The 19,596-nt window shown below is 42.3% G+C and overlaps 1 protein-coding gene across 2 annotated transcripts in view; it reads left to right on the plus strand.

Annotated features, from left to right (window-relative positions):
• The first annotated feature begins 181 nt into the window (after window positions 1-181).
• LOC134208745 (activated Cdc42 kinase-like) overlaps window positions 182-19,596 on the plus strand; it is a 161,939-nt gene continuing 142,524 nt past the window's right edge. The window contains exon 1 of one of the 2 annotated variants that reach the window (XM_062684637.1): window positions 182-855. In XM_062684637.1, the coding sequence (XP_062540621.1) occupies window positions 837-855 (19 nt within the window). In that variant the 5' untranslated portion in view covers window positions 182-836. The remainder of the gene's footprint in view (window positions 856-19,596) is intronic. The other variant, XM_062684636.1, reaches the window with a different exon arrangement.

Here is a 19,596-nt window from a genome sequence, read left to right on the forward strand (position 1 = left end):
ACTTAAGAAACTATGAATTTTGAAATCACTGCTTGACATGGTTTTGAACCGATGATACCCAAGAAAAGGTAAACCGAACCGAATGTGTAACGAAGGCGAAGCTCAAAACAATCTGTCAGAAACGTCATAAAATCGATGCGAATGAAAGCAACAAAGCAAAAATCGGAGAAAGATAGACCGTCAGAAAAACGGACTCAGATTGAATCGAAAATCCGTCGCCGTCGGGTGTGTTTTAGTGTCCGAGTGCGCATTATTTTCCTTTTTATTCCTCTGGTCCCAAGTGAATGTCCGAGATGATTGGTGTTTTAATGGCGTAAATGTTTCGTGATTCATGTAAAACAGTGGCACAAGTGTTCGGCAAACGGCAGTATTGATTTATCAATCAAAATTTTAGGAAAATTTAAAAAGGTGGATCGAACGAGAATCGCTGAATCGAAGTGAAAATTTGGGGAATTGGGGCGTGTGACCGTGTCTGACAGGCTGAAAAGTGAGAAAAAATTTGTTAAATTGTATCGCACTCAGTAGTTTATCCGTCTGGGAGTGCGTTCCAGTGCTGAAAATTGGCAATATTTTAGTTCTAGTGGAACGGCTGGAGAAATTTCGAACAGCAGTCGCAGAATCATCAGTAGTTCAGTTCAGACCGCAGTGGGGAGAGAGTGCTGCTGCACTTGGCTCGGCCGAAAGCAACACACAAAAATAGCTTCCGGATGATGGCCGTGGCTGTAATGACGACTACAACGACGATGATGATGATTGTAATGACGGTTTGAACGACCTAAACACACGAATCCAGAAAGCATCAAGGAGAGCATATCGAGGGATCTGGAAGAAATCAAATGAACAGCTTAGCAATGGGTAAGCGAATTCTGGATAATTTTTCGTCAAATAGTTGTTGCTACGTACAAAGTAATTCTTAAGTTGACTTGAAATAATTTTATTATTAAATATGTTTTTGAGTTTCGAATTTTGAAACATATACCTACATGTTTTATACCGTAACATAAGCATTTTCTAAATTGAAATTTTCTTTGATGTGATTCAAAAATACTTCAAAGTTTTTGTCACATTCCCTGTTTTATCACCCCAATAAAATGATGATAAAATCGGCTGTATAATATTTTGACGACGAGAATTTAAGAATCCACTTCTCGGAAGCGCAGAAAAAGAAGTGGAATGTTGTTTTCGAAAAATTAATGATCATGAAAGTTTACTCAACAAGATATGTATTTTCCGTTTAATACGATAAATATTTCAACAAAACAAGCAGATGGCGGAATAAAATGCGTGGCTCATGGCCACGCAAGACCTGCAAGCAGTTCAGAAATCTTTATTGAAGCTCTGGCGTCCAACATCCGAGAGTTTTGCTAAGATCCGAAGAATGTTTTAGTATTCGACCGGTGGTACCAGAAGTATGAAGATCAGCAGTAAACACTATCATTGAGCAATTCGCACAAATTCGTACGTATTACAAGCCTGGACTATTGTATGACAGTAGCATCACTTCCATCCGTTACCACAGCTATTGATTTGGGACTAATTACTATCTCTAGATGGAAGCAATGCATTTTCCAATAGACGAGATCTGTCCTGGCCACGTTCTTGCGAATGCTGAGAAAAGAATGCAGAAAACTCTACGACCACTCATTGGAATTGTTAGTGTGGAAGGTTATAACAGTAAAAATCATTTTGGTAGAACGTGAATCACAGAAAGGACTAGGATAGAAATACAAAGTATGAAAGGGACGTGCCTGTATTTGAACCCACGATCTCCTGCTTATAAGACAGAAGCGGTAGCCACTAGACCACCGACCTCGCCAGTAAACGCTATCAATGTGTCCAAATTTCGAAACGATCTGAGGAAGATTAAACAACAATCAACAAACGATGCCGTATTGTTGAACCGTATGTTGAACTGAGCCGATTAATTCAAGTCTGATTGACTGCTCGTAGTTGCTACTCCATTATGACCAGATCAGCTGTTCTTGCACATGGAACCAACAGATGTTTGCTTGGGACTAGCACACATCATCAATGTACAAGTACTGGTGATCTCATTTGTTAGGTCATACTGGCGCCTGCCACGTCAGAATGCAAGTCAATGTAGGGAAGGGGGAGGAAATGATTATGCAATCACTCGCCCTCTGCAAGCCGAATATACCTCTGCACTTGCCACGAGTTCATGCGGAATTTGTTGAAATTTTTGGGTTAGGTTTGAGAGGCAGAGGTCCCGTCTTGGTTAGCGAGCTGCCAATGTGATAGATAGGAGAAAGCAACTGATGGAATTTCTAATTGGATGTAGGAAACGAGCTTTTTTCAATTCATTTCCAATTCTAGCAGATTACTGTTAGAATACTCAAGTTGAAGGTAGGTATAGGAATAGTGATGGAAACGGTATGGAAGTCCATTTCCAGTTCTAGCGATTGCTAGAACATGAGAAATATAGAGAAAGATACAAAATAGGAAAATGGAACGGACTTGGGATTGAACCCACGACCTCCTGCCCGCTCTAAAAAAAAACACTTTGTTAAACAATTCTCTAATTATGCGCCTCATTCGAAAAGTCCACGCAAATTTTAGTCCATGGCAGCAAATTCACATCGATTTTGCAGGACCGTTCTTCCATTTTCAACATTTTCTAGTTGACATCGACGCACATTTTCAATGGCCTGAAGAGATTGTCCGATCCACAACTACATTTAGTATCACCAAATTTTTGGACGAATTGTTCTCAAGGTTTGGAGTCCCTGCAAATATAGTAAAGTGTAAGATACAAGGCACAATATATCGTGAAGGGGTGTCCAGAAAAACCTGGAGTTGACTACGCCCTCGTGGTACGAAAAATATTGGTCCATTCGATATCTGATGGCTATGACAACGAAGTTTGACCTAGATAGGGATGAAATGAACGTGTTACCGCATTGGTGCAAGGCAAACTGGGTGACAAACAAATAGCCATGATGCAGCTCGAAAATATATTGGATTCAAATGGCAAGGTCTGCAAAATGCAACAAGCTTTATACGGCCTGAAGCAATCAAGCTGATTATGGAATGCAAAGCTAGACAAGGTGCTGCGATGACGTTACGGACAAATGGACACAAAGGACTTGCGAAGAGATGAACCCCGGCAATGATAACAATAACGAGTGTGTAAAATAGATTCTGTATGGATTCGGACCCTCTAGTGTTTAGGACTGGATGGATGGTGTCGTGTGTCCCATCTACCAAAAGGGCGATAAGCTGGATTGTAGCAACTACCTCGAAATCACATTGCTGAACGCCCCCTACAAGGCACTCTCCCAAATTTGATGCCGTCGACTAATACCAATTGCAACAGACTTCGTGGGGCAGTACCAGGCGGGATTTATGGGTGAACGCTCTACAACAGATAAGGTGTTCACCGTACGTCAGGTATTGCTGAAATGCCGCGAATACAACGTGTCCACACATCATCTATTTATCGACTTCAAAGCCGCATATGATACAATCGATCGGAACCAGCTGTGGCAGCTTATGGATCGGGTGATGTGCGTAGTTCGACTTTCACTGGTACCAAGTAAAGTAAAAATGAAACCTTTAAAGTTCCTGCTGGTGATCTCTCATCATGCAAAAGGAGCTTCTGCTGTTATAAGTAGGAGATTCAAAAAGGAAGAATTTGGGGTGGCACTAATTCAAGAGCCATGGTCTAATCAAGAGAAAATAAATGGTATAGACATACAAAACTGTAAGTTGTTTTATGATGAAAAACTCAAAGGTGCAGCCCAAATCGGGTTGTACGCAAAGGTGACGTAGGACTCAGTGTTGGTAAAAACTCAAAATCTCAAAACTCATGGATGATTCAAATCAAGCGTGAGTTGAAACGCACCCAACTCAGCACCTAAAATCTCATGGATGAGTTGAATCATCCATTTGAATCATCGTAGGTTTTCTTTTGTTCTCCTTCGTTAAAAACAGTGAATTGACGTTTGTCGCAACAAATATTAGACACTTTTTTATGTATAAGCAATAAATTGCCCCCAAAGTGATTTCAAATGCGTTTTTAAACCAAAATGATTTTTTGGCAAATGAGTGAAATGATGCGTTTCAGCATGAAAAACTCAAGCGTGATGCATTCCTTTAAAATCGCAGTCGATTTCGTTCGCACGGGAGCGCTCGTTGATTGAGATTTATGAGTTATTTTACCAACACTGGTAGGACTACGTAGCTATACGAAATGGAGGGTATTTTTCATCATAATTTGTGTAAATTTATTAGCATTGTGCAAACTGCTCGGAGGTCAACCGAATCAAGAAACTGAAAGTAGTTCCCAGTTGGATGAACCAGCCATGGAAAAGGAACGACTCATCGGCCGCATCGCCACTGAAGCCACATCGCCACTGAAGCCTACCTGTCTTTCAGTGGATATCATCAGAATCCTAGAAGACATTATGCTCAAAAATGTGCGGATTATAGGAAAAATAAGCAGAATTGGAGGTGGCGCGAAACCAAACACAAATATATTAATTTGCAACGTTCGACTTCCGCACGCGATTGAAGCGTGCATGCATCATTTTCAGGGCTGTTACAACAGTCGCGGATTTCGCGATTTTCGCGTTTTTCGCGGATTTGTCGCGGATTTATCCTTCCAGTAGCGAAAATCGCGGTTCCGTCAAACATTGTCGCGAAAATCGCGGATTTATAACTACACTCTCGCGAAAATCGCGATTTCCTCAATCTAATTTTAGGATAAATTCAACATGTCGATTATTTGGGCGTTTGCAAAATAAGCAATCCGTCAATGATCCAAACACATGGTATTCGAATAACCTTTCAATAGTCGTATGGATGTTGGTTTAAGTGGACACATGGAAAGTCTGTCGAATTGCATTTATAGATTACTGAAATGCCGAGAATTATTTATTTTATTGCCTAAAACTTTTGTGCCACTAATTTCGGAATTACAATTATGATTACTTGCGCTGCATAGAGGGTCTTTATTTATGTGTTTTTGATTTATAATATTAGGTTCAACATCAATGAGGAAAGGAATCAGAAGGATTCCTTTCACGAGCCAACCTATACATATAATAGCAATTTAAATTAAGGTACATATAATAGCAATTTAAATGAAGGGGAAGGCCTTGTGAGTCAACCAAGGGCTTCGCCAGTTATTTTGAATTAAAATTCTCACATTAAAATTATTGTAAGGATAAAATTTGGTAGGGAAAAAAATCAAAAACACTAATAAAATAGACAACAAATGCCATGATGGGGTTCCCGCGGTTTTGGCTTCTCCGTGAAGACTAGAATCCTGGGGATCCTGCCGCTTTGTATGACTCCTTATCCTAGGGTGGGGGAACCTGGTTCATCTGCATCCTAATCTTTACTTTGCGCGCTGTTCTCCGGTGGTGTGTTAACTTGCTGCTGAAGGATTGAGGTCTAGGTTGGGAAAAGCCACATTTTGGTCATCCTTGGCAATATCAGCTGCCAAACAGAAAGTCATTGTGGATTGTTCGACCTCTCTTTTTGTTGAGAAAGGATCAGATCGCATGTTAATGGTTGGGGCGATATTCAGAAATCCGAATATCGTCGGTTGAACGATTGATAGGTTTTTTCATTGCCCGACCATCAGTTACGTCAAATTTTGTACCATGCTTAATGACTCCCACTATTGCAGTCATCTCATTCAAACCATTCAGTATTCGTCCTTTGTTTTATTATGTATTCCAATAACTTATTATATGCTAGTCATAGGCTAGCTTCAAAATTCCTCGCTGTTCTTATATCCATTGAGAGATTATTCGTGATTACTTAGTTGCAACAAACTGTCTGACTAAACTTGAGCCTTAAGACTTCAAAAGACTCCTACGATGGATAGCACATACGGCGTTGTAATGTTCACTATAGATGGCTAATCGCTAGATCCTGGCAAGTCCCTCCTTCGTTTGGTAGATTACTAACTTACGAACTAGTTTGCAAATGGGGGAGCAGAATCTAACTATTTCCGCTTACTAAGCTTCACTCCGATATAGATTCATTAACTCTTACGTACTCAGTTAATCCAGGGGCAATTGCTAAAAGGCGCACTGAAGTTGAAGACCCACTGAAGACTGAAGACCCTCTGGTCTACTTAAATTGCAAAACACCATCGTGTACGCGACCTACCATGAAGCCTATCTACGGTCTCTTTTGGTACCTCTAGTGCACGTGTCGAGTCTGCCGTGTTATATAAGCTTAGCAATTCCCATCCATTATCTCATACGTAGTGGTAATGACATCATTTTTCAAATCGTGAACACTATCCAAGTTTTTAAAAATTCGTAGGTCTTAGAACCGTTCCTGTCCGCCTCTGGTATCATTTCGTCTCTGTGCTTTTAAATCAGATTCGTCAGGCTTTGTTCGGGCCTCTGCAGAGCTATGTCGCTTGCTTTTGAAGAAATTGGTCTTATTATTTCCTAACTGGCGGATTGATGGAAGTACAAAATCCAATGACTGATCAATGCCCTTGTAAAACGAAGGTAGAGATTAGAAAGAAAAAAAACTATATAGCGTACTAAAAAGTATAATTCAAATATAACCCTTAATCTAACTGGTATTTACCTATGACAACAGACTGCCATCTGCCCAACAAACTTATAACTAAATGTATCTATACAACATTGATTAGAATGGAGGGTTTCCCGGAAACATTAAGAATTGAATTTCTTTCGGGCATAGTTCAACACTGCACATATATTTTTGGTGGCTCATGATTTGTTTGAAGCGTTAACTATGCAGTTTTGGGTATTACATAAATTAGCAAATTTTCTTTCATTTTCTTTTCTATCGACGAATATGCCAATAGATTAGAAGCAAAAAATTTTGAAATTTCGCATTTATAAAACGTGTTTTAAAGTAAGAAACCATATTTTTGTTTGTCGCGGATTTGTTTCTACAGTAGCGGATTTCAATTTGCCAGTCGCGGATTTCGCGGATTGGAATTCGACTAGTCTGTAACAGCCCTGCATTTTCTATAGCGCTGGTGGCAAAGTGAGCGGTACTTCAAGAATAAATTACAAACAGTCCTTTTCAGGACTTAAACTATTTATCCAAGAAAAGGTTTTGACCGTTGGGAAAATTGTTTACCCAGACAAACAGACTGTTCGGCTGTTTAAACGACAATGACGATTTTGGAAAGATTTATTGTTTTTAATAATGCGCCATTTGAAAAACTAAGGCAGCTAAACGACATTTTCCACTAAGGTGGCGTCTTCATCGATTTGGCCGTCGTCGACGGAAAATGGAAATTTCTGGCAAGATTCCTTGGTTTTGTTTCGTTAGTCATTAGAAATGATATCGATTTTTTCCGGGTTACCATCGTTTGGCGACGACAGAAAGTTGTTCTTTGGAATCACAACCACAAGCGCGCGTCGGAGGGAGATGATGCAATGAGTTTGTTCAAATGGATGGCGTCAGTAGCAGTCAAATGGAATTTCCTCACAAGATTTTGATTAGTTGTTGAGGTTGAATAACGACCACCAACGCAGACTTCCACCACCAATTCGATGATTTTCCTTTGAAAATGCTACCAGAGCGCCTTCGTGCTGCTGTGTTCGCTCCGCTGCGTCCGCTCTGCGTAAAATCTTGTTCAACCACTCTCTGCGGAATCCCGACCAAAATGGCTCGCGCGCGATGGAAAACAGCTTTCTTGTATTCAATAAATTAGGCCCGTTAGCTCCGCGCCTTTGTGATCTGATATAGGTGTAAATATAATGTGCACTCATAACGATTAACGAAGGGGCGGGGCTAATGGAATTACTTCATTAGATATAAGAAAGCTGCTTTTCGACGCGCGCGAGCCATTTTGATCGGGATTCCGCAGACAACGGACCGTTCCAAGAATGACAGATTCTGAAAATCATATGAATTTTTTTTTTCGCATGATTCTGAATTTGGTTATGAGATGTTGGTTATCTAAGATGCGTATTGCTGCGAGGAATAACAACAGAAATTTGACTCAAGACGAAGTTTCTTCATATTACAAAACATTATCTCTTGGCATCTGTCTGTCCGAGCGACGTTCACCGATGGGTGGTTGCTGTAGATAGTTTCCCCTGAGGTGGCGTCTTCATTGATATTATACAAAAGCCACCATTTTATACAAAAGAAGGTTGATCCGACTATCCGAAATAAACTTTCTTCAAAGTGCAAAACTCAATCGTAAATAGCGAATTTGATAGCGCGTCGGAGGGAGATGATGTAGTGAATTTTAATGGATGGAATCACTAACAGCAACCAACCTACCACGCCAAACCGAATGCCACCGAAACAGTCCATTTTCGCAATTAACTCTTTCTTTTCATAAAATGTTGGTCCTGAGAAGAACCAATTTTTCTTTTCCCAATGCTCCTTTCCATCTAACTGACACCACAATTTGTAATAAATTTTCAGCATCGGTACTGGCGTCGCGGGATCGCCACAGTGCTATTTTTATGGTCAACCCTTTCTTCATATGAAATACTGGTTCGTTGAGGTTGAATGATCTGCAGCAACACATGGAGCACCCCCACCAATGCGATGGATTTCCTTTGAAAATGTTATTAGCGCCTCCGTGATGCTGTGTCCGCTCCGCTGCGATCGCTTTGATACGTCTGCTCTGCGTGAAACCTTGTTCAAACTGAGGATTAGATCCAAACCCGCAAGTGATTGATTTTTGATGTCTGTGCTAGTGATGCATGTACGTGATTGGTTGGTTGACCTATTTCTAAACTTTTTATCAATTATCGATAACAAATAGTTAAAAATCAGTATTTTCAAATAAATCTAGGAACATAGACGTAGTCCTACGTCAAAACAAATTTCGCCAAGAACTGCTATTTTAGTCGATAAAACATTAAATTGTTACCCCATTACAAGCTTTTTAAAACTGGACGTGGGGGTTGCGATCATGGTTTAGGTGCCAACCACCAATGGAAAAGCTGAGGTCGCTGTAGCTTCGGCCTACTTTCCGGGTGATGATCCTGAGATCGAATCATTTGTCCAATACAGCAGAGAGAATAACAAGTCATGCATCATTGGCTGTGATGCTTAGGCGCATCATACCGTGTGGGGTAGTACGGAAATCAACAGTAGAGGTGAATGCTTACTAGAATATCTCTCATCCAATAATATTGATAATTGCAATAGGGAAACTGATCCAACTTTTTTAATACAATTAGACAAGAGGTCTTAGATCTGACACTGTGCAACGGTGCGATTTATGAAAGAATTGCAAACTGGCATGTCGCCAAGGAAATATCATTGTCAGATCAAAGACATATTGTGTTTGAGTGGAGTCGGGGAAAACGATCATCAACTTCATTTAGAAACGCTAGAAAAATGAACTGGGAACAATATGAGCAATATTTAAATTCAGACCCGTTTACAGAAGGTGGAAAGATTGATTTAGTTTAAGAACTGGAATGTTTTCCCAAAAGGTAAATGATGAGATTTTAAATGCTTGTTACTACAGTTGTCCTATGAAACAGTCGTCCTCTAACAGGAACGTTCCGTAGTGGAACTCAAAATTTGAAAAACTGCGGAAGACTTTCCGTAAACTTTTTAATAAAGCAAAAAGTATCTCGAATTGGACTCCGTATTGGAGTGCACTTACTGAGTACAATGACGAAATAAGAAAATCCAAAAGTAGATCTTGGGTTCAAACGTGTGAAAATATTAGCAATACTCCAGAAATCCTCGAGACTTCAGAGGGCACTTGCGAAAGATCATACCAATGAAATAGGGAATCTGAAAAAAGAGGATGGATTTTCCACACAAACTTCTGGTGAAACATTAAAGTTGAATATGGAAACCTATTTTCTTGAATCGATTATGTGTGTAGACCCAACAACAAGTGATTCGTTTGAAAGTCAAAGATGTTCAGCAAGAACAACTAAAATGTCTGATGATTCGAAAAACGTTGCACAAGCCTTGCAATGCTTCAAAACGGCGAATCAGTGCTGATTCCGCCGTTAATTGAGACTTTCAAGGCAAGACTAAGACTCAATTATATTCCATCTTCATGGAGGCAAGTAATAGTTATCTTTATATCAAAAGTAGGCAAGCGAGATAAGACGCATCCTAAATCATTTAGGCCCATTAATCATTCATCAGTTCTGTTGAAAACAAAGTGTTTATATCATCTCAAATTACATGATTAGACATCCAATGTCTAAGTTCCAGTTTGCTTACCAGTCCGGTAAGTCAACAATTACGGCACTTCATACAGTGGTATCTAAAGTGGAAAAAGCGCTATCGGCAAAAAAATAGCACTTTGTTCTTTCTTGTATATTGAAGGAGCTGTCGGTAACGCTTCTTATTCGTCAATGGATCGTGCCATGAAGAAATGAAACTTCGACACGAATATTATGAAATGTATTCACACCATGCTTGCAAAAAGAGAAATCTCTTCAGAGCTAGGAAGTTTGTCTCTTACAGTATGGGCAACAATAGGTTGCTCTCAAGGAGGGGTCCTCTCACCACGAATGTAGTCCTTACTTGTAGACGATCTTCTAGGAAGCTTAGAAGGAAAAAGTTTCGAGGTTGTAGGCTCAAATTTTGGTTTTGATTTTTTTTATTTGTTCAAAAAGGGAAAACTTCTTATAGTCTTGAATTATATTAATCATCGATTGAGTTTCCATTTGCTGCAATTACGGCTTCCACACGCTTCCGGAAGATCCTAATTATGTAGGTTGGATCCATGTCTCTCCAGGTACGGGTAAATGTTTGCCTGAGGCTTACTGGACTCTGATGGCGTTTAGAAAAGGCCCTGGCCTTCGTGACGCGCCATACTGAGTAATCTGGCGGATTAAGATCGGGACTGGATGGTGGCCACATTTCCTTCGCCCAGAACGGTAGATGTTCCTGCAACCACTTCTGGTTCGAAGTGTGGCACAAAGCCCCGTCTTGTTGAAACACAACATTTGGCTTCGATCCGTACTGCTCTTTGATCCACGGAAGAATATACTTACTTAAAATCCCGATGTAGACCTCCGTGTTCACCTTGTCGCCTTCTGGAATGAACAACAACGAGTCCATTTTTCTGCCATCGGAAGCCACCAATCCAAACAGCTAGGCCGGATGCTTTGTCTGATACACATATTGATACTCGTCGGCCACGTCTTTTACTGGGAGAGAACGCATTTACCGGTTGGTTCTAGAATTTGAAACGGGATCGACGGTAAACATACTCTCGTCGGTGAACAGGATTACCGATTTTTTGCGCTTGAGGAAGTTAAAAATTTTCTGACATCGTTCGACTCGTTGCTCCCGGATACGGTTGGTAATCATGTGAGTTTTTTTTCATGCCATCACTTCGTATTGTTGTCCGACAGTTGATAAATAAATGCAACTTCACATCATTAAAACTGATCTAATGCAATTAGCATTTAGCATGCCGATTTGTGATTGATATATGTGCAATATTGTAATGCTTGGTGTTACTTGGGTAGTTTAATAAAAGAGCTCTTTGCACCTTTACAGGCCTAATAACCGGACATTGCCCGAGTAGATATCATTTGAAAAATATTGACCAGGTTCAGAATATATTTGTCGTTTCTGTAACATGGAACGTGAAACCTCGGAATATCTGCTTTGCAGTTGTGATGCGTTGTACAAGTGTACCTAGATCTAAATTTCTAAATAGTGGCTTGATGCAACCAGGAGAAATTTGGACTGTAAATGCTGAAAAGGTAGTGGGTTTTATCAAATCATGTTTGTCGGACTGGGAAAAGACGCGTCTTAGGTTGTTTACTTGATTAATGGTGATCAACCTTCAAGACGCAAGCCACCCACCACGATTTTGCATTGGTGGTGACTCCTGGTGACACTGGTGACTCCGACCTCCGATAACGGTACCAGCAGAGACATTCGGAGACGCATCATAGCAGGAAATCGTACGTACTTTGGACTCCACAAAACGCTCCGATCGAATAGAGTTTGCCGCTGTACCAAACTGACTATCTACAAAACGCATATTAGACCGGTAGTTCTCTACGGACACGAGACCTGGACGATGCTCGTGGAGGACCAACGCGCACTAGAAGTTTTCGAAAGGAAAGTGTTGCGTATCATCTATGGTGGGGTGCAGATGGCGGACGATACGTTCACACCGGAAATCGGAAGACTGCGGTGGGCCGGGCTTGTAGCAAGAATGTCGGACAGTAATCCGATGAAAATGGTTCTCGACAACGATCCGACGGGAACAAGAAGGCGAGGTATACAGCGAGCAAGGTGGATAACGATTTGCGGACACTCCGCAGACTACGTTGTTGGCGACGTGCAGCCATGGACCGAGCTGAATGGAGAAGACTTCTATGCACTGCACAGGCCACTCCGGCCTTAGTCTGATAATAAATTTAAAAAAAAAATGTGTGTATCTTGTGTGAATATTGTGACTGTTTATGAAGCTATCATTTTCTTGAGCTTGAGCTTGAGCTTAAGGTGACACGGGAAGCACAAACCATCATCAAATCGTCATCATTTCATCATTGAATGCTTAATTTTTTTCTACAACAAATATGATTTTGAAAAAGTATCACCGGCGCGTGCTTACTCGCAATCTACATGCTGATACATTTACAGTTACATCAAACAACTGAAAACCGAAATACGCCGCTCCAAAGTTGCGAGGTGATAATGCTAGAAAGAGACGAAAGATAGGGGAAACAACACGGTGTTTAGTGCCTCCCCGAGTCACCTTAATTGACTGCCCGTAGTTGCTACTCCATTATGACCAGATCAGCTGTTCTTGCACAGAGAACCAACAGCTGTTTACTTGGGACTAGCACTCATCTTCAATGTACAAGTACTGGTGATCTCTTTTTGTTTATGAAGCTACCATTTTCTATGTAAATAATATATGTGGTCGGAGTTCAGCCAAACACGCGGTTTGGCTGAACCCCGACCATGTATTCATTGTAACCAACATCCTGGTTTGCGTCTTGCTTTGCATATGGTTCTACCGTATAGTCGAATATTGTATTGTTAAAATTCTACCTCCATCACACTGCTGAATGCAGAATGAATTAATTTTATTATTATTATTTTTGTATAAAAATCACCATTCTTTGTCAAAAATCGCTTCTGCTTGTTAAATTATTATATTAACATTACCTGACAGAAATTTGCATCAAAAATAAAGCTGTCCCAAGAGTTATTCCCTTTGATAATATATTTTCCGAGCGATCCACTTCTGATTCGCTTCTCTCGTGTCCGGTCCAAATAACTTACTTACTTATGGATCCTGTACACCTCCGGTGGTGCAAAGGGCCGACTTGAAAGATCTCCATCCTGAGCGATGCCCGGCTATCGCTTTAACCTGTTGCCAGGTTAGATTTCGGTCGACTTCTTTTATTTCTTTATTGAGGCTTCGCCGCCATGAGCCTCTGGGTCTGCCTCTGCTGCGATGTCCCGCTGGGTTCCAGTCTAATGCTTGCTTACAGATCTCGTTTCCGCCCCTACGTAGAGTGTGGCCGACCCAGCCCCACTTCCGATCCCGAATTTCTGTTGTTATCGGCCTCTGGTGACAACGACGATGGAGCTCGTTGTTTGAGATCCAGTTGTGAGGCCACCAGGCCCGAATTATATACCGCAGGCATCTGTTAATGAACACCTGCAGCCGTTGAGTGTTCTCCACTGATACACACCATGTTTCGCTAGCGTATAACAGCACAGATTTCACGTTAGAGTTGAAAATTCGTATTTTGGTGCGTTCACTTATCTGCCTGTTTTTCCAGATATTTCTTAAACTCGCAAAGGCAGCCCTTGCTTTCTTGATCCGTGCGCCTATGTCGATCTTGGTACCGCCGTCTGACGCCATTTGGCTACCAAGATATTGGAAGCTTTCAACATTCTCCACTGGTTGCCCGGCTACTGTGAAACTGGAAGGAGTCACCGTGTTTACATCCAACGATTTGGTTTTGTTGACGTTGATGACTAAACCTGCCGAGGAGGAGCGATCGGCAAGGTCGTTGAGCTTACTCTGCATATCAGAGCGCCGTTGCGCGAGGAGTGCAACGTCATCCGCCAATTCGAAGTCGTTTAGGTGCTCCATGGTTATAGGCTGCCATAACAGCCCGCGGTTTGGTTCACGGTCAATCGCATCTACCAGAATCTCATCGATTACGATGAGGAACAGTAACAGTGATAGAATACATCCTTGCCTCACACCAGCTACGACCCGGATAGGGTCGGACAGGACCCCATTGTGCAGCACTCTACACGAAAAGGCCTCGTACTGTGCTTCGATGAGGCCGATGATTTTCTCAGGAACCTGGAACCTCTGCGCCTCAGGGCGCCCACATATTCTCGTGATTGAGACGGTCGAAAGCTTTTTCGTAGTCAATGAATACCAAGTAAAGGGACTCTTGGAATTCGTTAACCTGCTCCAAAATTATGCGGAGCGTGACAATATGGTCCACACAGGATCTTCCGGCACGGAATCCGGCTTGCTGCCGCCGGAGAGTCGCATCGATCTTCTCCTGAATCCGGGCTAGGATAATTTTGCACAGAACTTTGAGAACGGTACACAGCAACATAATGCCTCGCCAGTTATCGCATACAGTCAGGTCACCCTTTTTGGGCACCTTCACTAAGATACCTTGCATCCAGTCGACCGGGAAAGTTGCGGTGTCCCAGATATTACGAAATAAACGATGCAGTAGTTGAGCGGATGTCATGGGGTCAGCTTTGAGCATCTCGGCTGATATGCGGTCGACCCCTGGGGCTTTATTCGATTTCATGCTTTGGATGGCTGTTTGAATCTCTAGCAGTGATGGAGCTTCGGTATTGACACGTGTTATACGTCGGATCCTAGGCAGATCATGCCGAGGTGGTGATGGCCTGGTTGGCACTTGAAAAGTTGTTCGAAGTGCTCGAACCAGCGTTTCAGCTGGTCAGTTGGGTCGGTCAATAACTGATCATTCGCGTCTTTCACAGGCATCGTTGCATTCATCTTCGCCCCGCTTAAGCGTCGTGAGATATCGTAGAGGAGGCGAATGTCCCCGGTTGCGGCGGCTCTCTCTCCTTCGTCGGCCAGAGAGTCTGCCCACGCTCGCTTGTCCCGTCGACATGAGCGTTTTACTTCCTTCTCAAGAGCCGTGTATCGTTGACGGGCTAAGACTTTGGCTCCTCTGGTTTTCGATCGCTCTATCGCGGCTTTGGCTTCTCTTCGCTCCTCTATCTTCCTCCAGGTCTCATCGGTGATCCATTGTTTTCTCTGGGTGCGTAGTTCGCCCAGATTGTTCTCGCTGGTGGCGATGAAGGCATTCTTGATGGCGGTCCATTGGTCTTCTACGCTGCCACCTTCCGGAATATCTGCAGCACGCGTCTCCAGTTCTTCAACGAAGGACCGTTTCACCGTGGCATCTTCCAGTCGGCGTGTGTTGAATCGTCGTCCAATTCTTTCCTCCTGCCGACGAATCCGCGCAATGCGCAGGCGTATTTCGCCGATGAGGAGGTGATGATCAGACGCGATATCGGCACTACGTTTATTCCGTACATCAAGAAGGCTCCGTTTCCATTTTCGGCTGATGCAGATGTGGTCGATTTGATTTTCTGTAAAGCCGTCACGGGAGACCCACGTGACCTTGTGAACCGGTCGATGAGGGAAGAGCGATCCCCCGATCACCATGTCGTTCTTACCACAAAATTCTGCGAACAGCTCTCCGTTTTCGCTCATTTCTCCGAGACCATGGCGTCCCATAATGCGCTCATGGTTCGAGTTGTCGGATCCGATCTTCGCATTGAAGTCGCCCAAACAGATCTTGATATCACCCTTCGGAATTCTATCTACGACGGCATTGAGTTGACTGTAGAAGTTCTCTTTGTCTTGCAGATCAGCAGCATCGGTTGGCGCATAACATTGGATTATAGTAAGGTTTCGGACCCGTGTTCTAAATCTGGCAACGATTATCCTTTCACTTATAGGTTCCCACTTCATAAGCGCAGAGTGTGCCTGAGCGCTTAGTAGGAAGCCAACTCCGCGATGCCGGGGAGCGTGTTCACCTCGTAAACCAGAGTATAGCAGAACTTGTCCCGACGGCGTTCTGTGTTCTCCAAAGTTTGGCCAACGGACTTCACTCAGTCCCAGGATCTCAAGCTTCATGCGGCGTGCCTCATTGGCAAGTTGTGCCAATTTACCCTGCTGGGCTAGGGTTAAAACGTTCCATGTTCCTATTCGTGTCCGTTGTTTCGCGCTAAGAGTCGTCGCCGTAAAATCAGTCCGTATTCTTTCATTATCGGATTCTCGAACAAATTGATGTTTCAGGAACAGTAGGTTGTTGGCCCAAGGTTCCCTATCCACCGGGATGGGGCTGCCATCTTAGGTATAGCTTCCGGGGAATAGCATTTCATACTCAGCCGCTGGATGCCAGAACAGACGCTGTTGGAGCCGCACCTCCTTGGTGGACAGACGCTCGATCAGTCGGGTCAAATTTGTTTAAAGTCTCACCCAACACCAGGACTAGGCTAGTGCGCTTTGAGCGGCACACGGTCGCTTTGATAGGGCCTGCTTGGGGACACATGCAGCTTTTTATAGAAGTTCAACAGAGCCCACTGTCAAACCCCACCACATCCTAGGCAGACCCCACAGTACGCACCCTCTCACTCTAGCTGATGTCAGAAGGACAACAGTGCCCAGGCTGCACTACCAGCTAAGTACGCAACCCTTAGCTGGCGGTCAATTGTCATCGGAAGACCCGTGGAAGCGTGAGTATTGGAACTTGTGAGGACCAGAGCTATGTTAGGCGCCCTTCCCGGATGTCAACTCACCATTTCGCAGCCCCGGTCCAAATAAGGAATAGGAAAATCGCTCCATTTAGAAGCGTTCCTCGAGAAAAAAAAGGTCCCATCATGTTCCATTGAACCCTTTCGTGCAACGACATCGACGATTCGTGGCTTGCTCCATTGGTGTTGCCGAAGCAAGATGACGAGAGTCGGTGGCTGTGAAGGTAAACGTACAACAACAAGACACGGGGAAGATTCCCATACCGTACCGATCGACTATATACGGAGAAGTACAACGAAGCAGAGAACCCAAACAGCGGAGCAAACGCCGAACAGGGTTAATTTTGTCAGTTGATGATAGAGTCATGTGCTGTATTCTGGTGATGACGATGCACGTTTTGCCGGAACAGAGTCACAAACCATTGAACGTTGACAGGCAGCGAAAAAATATATCGATGCGCAATGTGATAGTGTTTTGCATATTTGATATTTTACGGAATGCTGTATTTTGCTCCAAGTAATGGCGTTGGATTACTAATGCTGAGATGGCAAAGAAGTTTTTCGTGACACTTTTGTTGCATTCAGTTTTCTAGTTGTTATTATTATTTTGTGTTTTAACTCTTTAGAGTTTTGATCAACATTAAAATACCATCCACTTATTGCATTAAACAGCATTAGTAAACTTTAATGAAAACTTAAATGCATTGCTAGAACTTCCATCCAAAGAAAGATGTTTTTACGAAGTCAATTAAACAAATTCTCATAATATCCTAAAACTCCAAAAACAATCATGAGATAGAGGGAGGAGAAAAACGGCATAAGAAAAACTCTACCCATAACAAATTTTCAATAAAAATGTACAACTTTCTTTTGAATAAAAACAAAATGTAAACTGCCGTGAATCGCATATTTATCCCATAGGAATAGGAAATCCAGCGGTGGGGCAGATATGCGATTCACGGCAGTAAAGCTTTGATTAATGATATGAGAATGAGAGTACAGTATTGACGATTTTGTCACTCCCCGATTTTATCTAATGTCGTTTTTATCACGAATCGATTTCATCACGTTTTCTAACCGATTTTGTCACCACCAAAATTTGAAAATTTGAGTCTTTTATGTAAATAATACCGTAAACAACAATGATTTTCATGAAACAACTTTCATCGTATGTGGTTTATTCTGAGTCATTTCTGAATAGCTGTTTAGAATAATGTAAGCCCTTCCGACAAGAAACTATGGGTTCCGATTACGTATTTTGCATTCCCTATGCATAAACTGATTCATATTTGTGGAACAAACTAAAATATTGAAAATAAAAGAAATTCCGACCTTGTCACATTCCTTATTATATTACTCCAAAATTTGCCAGGGGGGGGGGGTGATAAAATCGGGATATTAATGTATCACTTCTGCGTGAAATTAAACGCAAAGATATAAACACTCATATCATCTTCCAAACTTAAACGTAGATTTTCATGAAAGAATGCGACTCTAAAGTACTTTATAGTAGTCGATATTTAAAGCGAGCGGAAAGCTATTTTTGTGACGATATAAATCACCTCATTAATCAAAGTGTTCTAACTCTGTGGCATCCATCAATACATGCTGTTGTTGGTCGAAGGGTACAGAAGCAGAGCAAATACTCTGCCAACTCGTACCAATGACAAGAATATTAGTTAATTCGATGATTGTATTTATATTGCCGACTTCAAGATATTATTTTGTTTTCCTTATTTGACAAACTTTCAAATGTAAAAACATCCATTTCTCTGAAATCAGCTGACGTGGGTGCACAATTCCAGTTTTTGTTCCAGAAACTGTCAACTAACTACTTTCGTTGTACAAAAAAATCTTAATTTTTCAAATTGCTGAACCTCGTTGTTTCTACGTGATGAACCCTTTTCAACGCATAGCAACTCAAACAATAAGGGCATTCGACATCGACACATGATATAATGCACCAGCCCAGCCAGCCAAGTATAATATGCAGGTATGCGCGAAAATTGCATTCACAATGCACGAAGAAACAGAGACGCGAGTAGGAACACAAGTCTCCGCACTCCCGTTGCATCCTTGGGCGCGTTCGTATTAACAATAGTTGTTCGTTCACGTATTCAAAGACCAGAAACATTACACGAATGCCTTCGTGCATGATGGGGCGCGCACACATATGGCAAGAAAGGATGCTGTCTCCAGCCTCTCTTCTTCGCAAATAACATCCCACGAAACAACAATTTCTTCTTCGTGTAGCATCTTCTCCGGGTACAATGTTGTACATACTTACTTTCGTCTTCGACGCCGTCGTCGTTCAGTCGCTTGGAATGTTTCTTTTCCCTTCGCATGTTTCCCCATCTGCACCGCAGCGCTGAGCAGCCTCATGTTATGCTCTCGCGTAACCCCACGCCGCGCCACAGCAACTGTTGTTGTTTCTCGTCGTACAAGCTGAGTGCAAAAAAATCTGATGATCTTCGCGACCGGATCGGTGTAGCTCTCATGCACACCAAACATTGCACCTCGTTGGTCGCTGCTAGCAACGCATCGACTGTGCTGTGATACATAAAACCGCATTACCAACCGGGGGAAGACCTCAACGGGGTACGTACACAGCACGTTGCAGTAGTGTTGCCAGATTTATGGATTGAGTTGCAGTTCTTTTTCGATCAAATACTTATTAATTAACCTTACAAACAATAGACCTTATGTGGAGCTATTGGAATCGTATATTTGTTTTGATATCCGTTATTTGTGTATCATTATCTACCTCTGAAAATATATAAAAATAGCCTTTTCCGAAACCCCTCACCCCTTGAAGTCTACGTAGACTTTTACAAATTTTACAAAATATCACATATGTTTGGAAAAATTTGGAAATCA

Source organism: Armigeres subalbatus, chromosome 2, assembly GCF_024139115.2.
Source record: "Armigeres subalbatus isolate Guangzhou_Male chromosome 2, GZ_Asu_2, whole genome shotgun sequence".
Lineage (NCBI taxonomy): Eukaryota > Metazoa > Arthropoda > Insecta > Diptera > Culicidae > Armigeres > Armigeres subalbatus.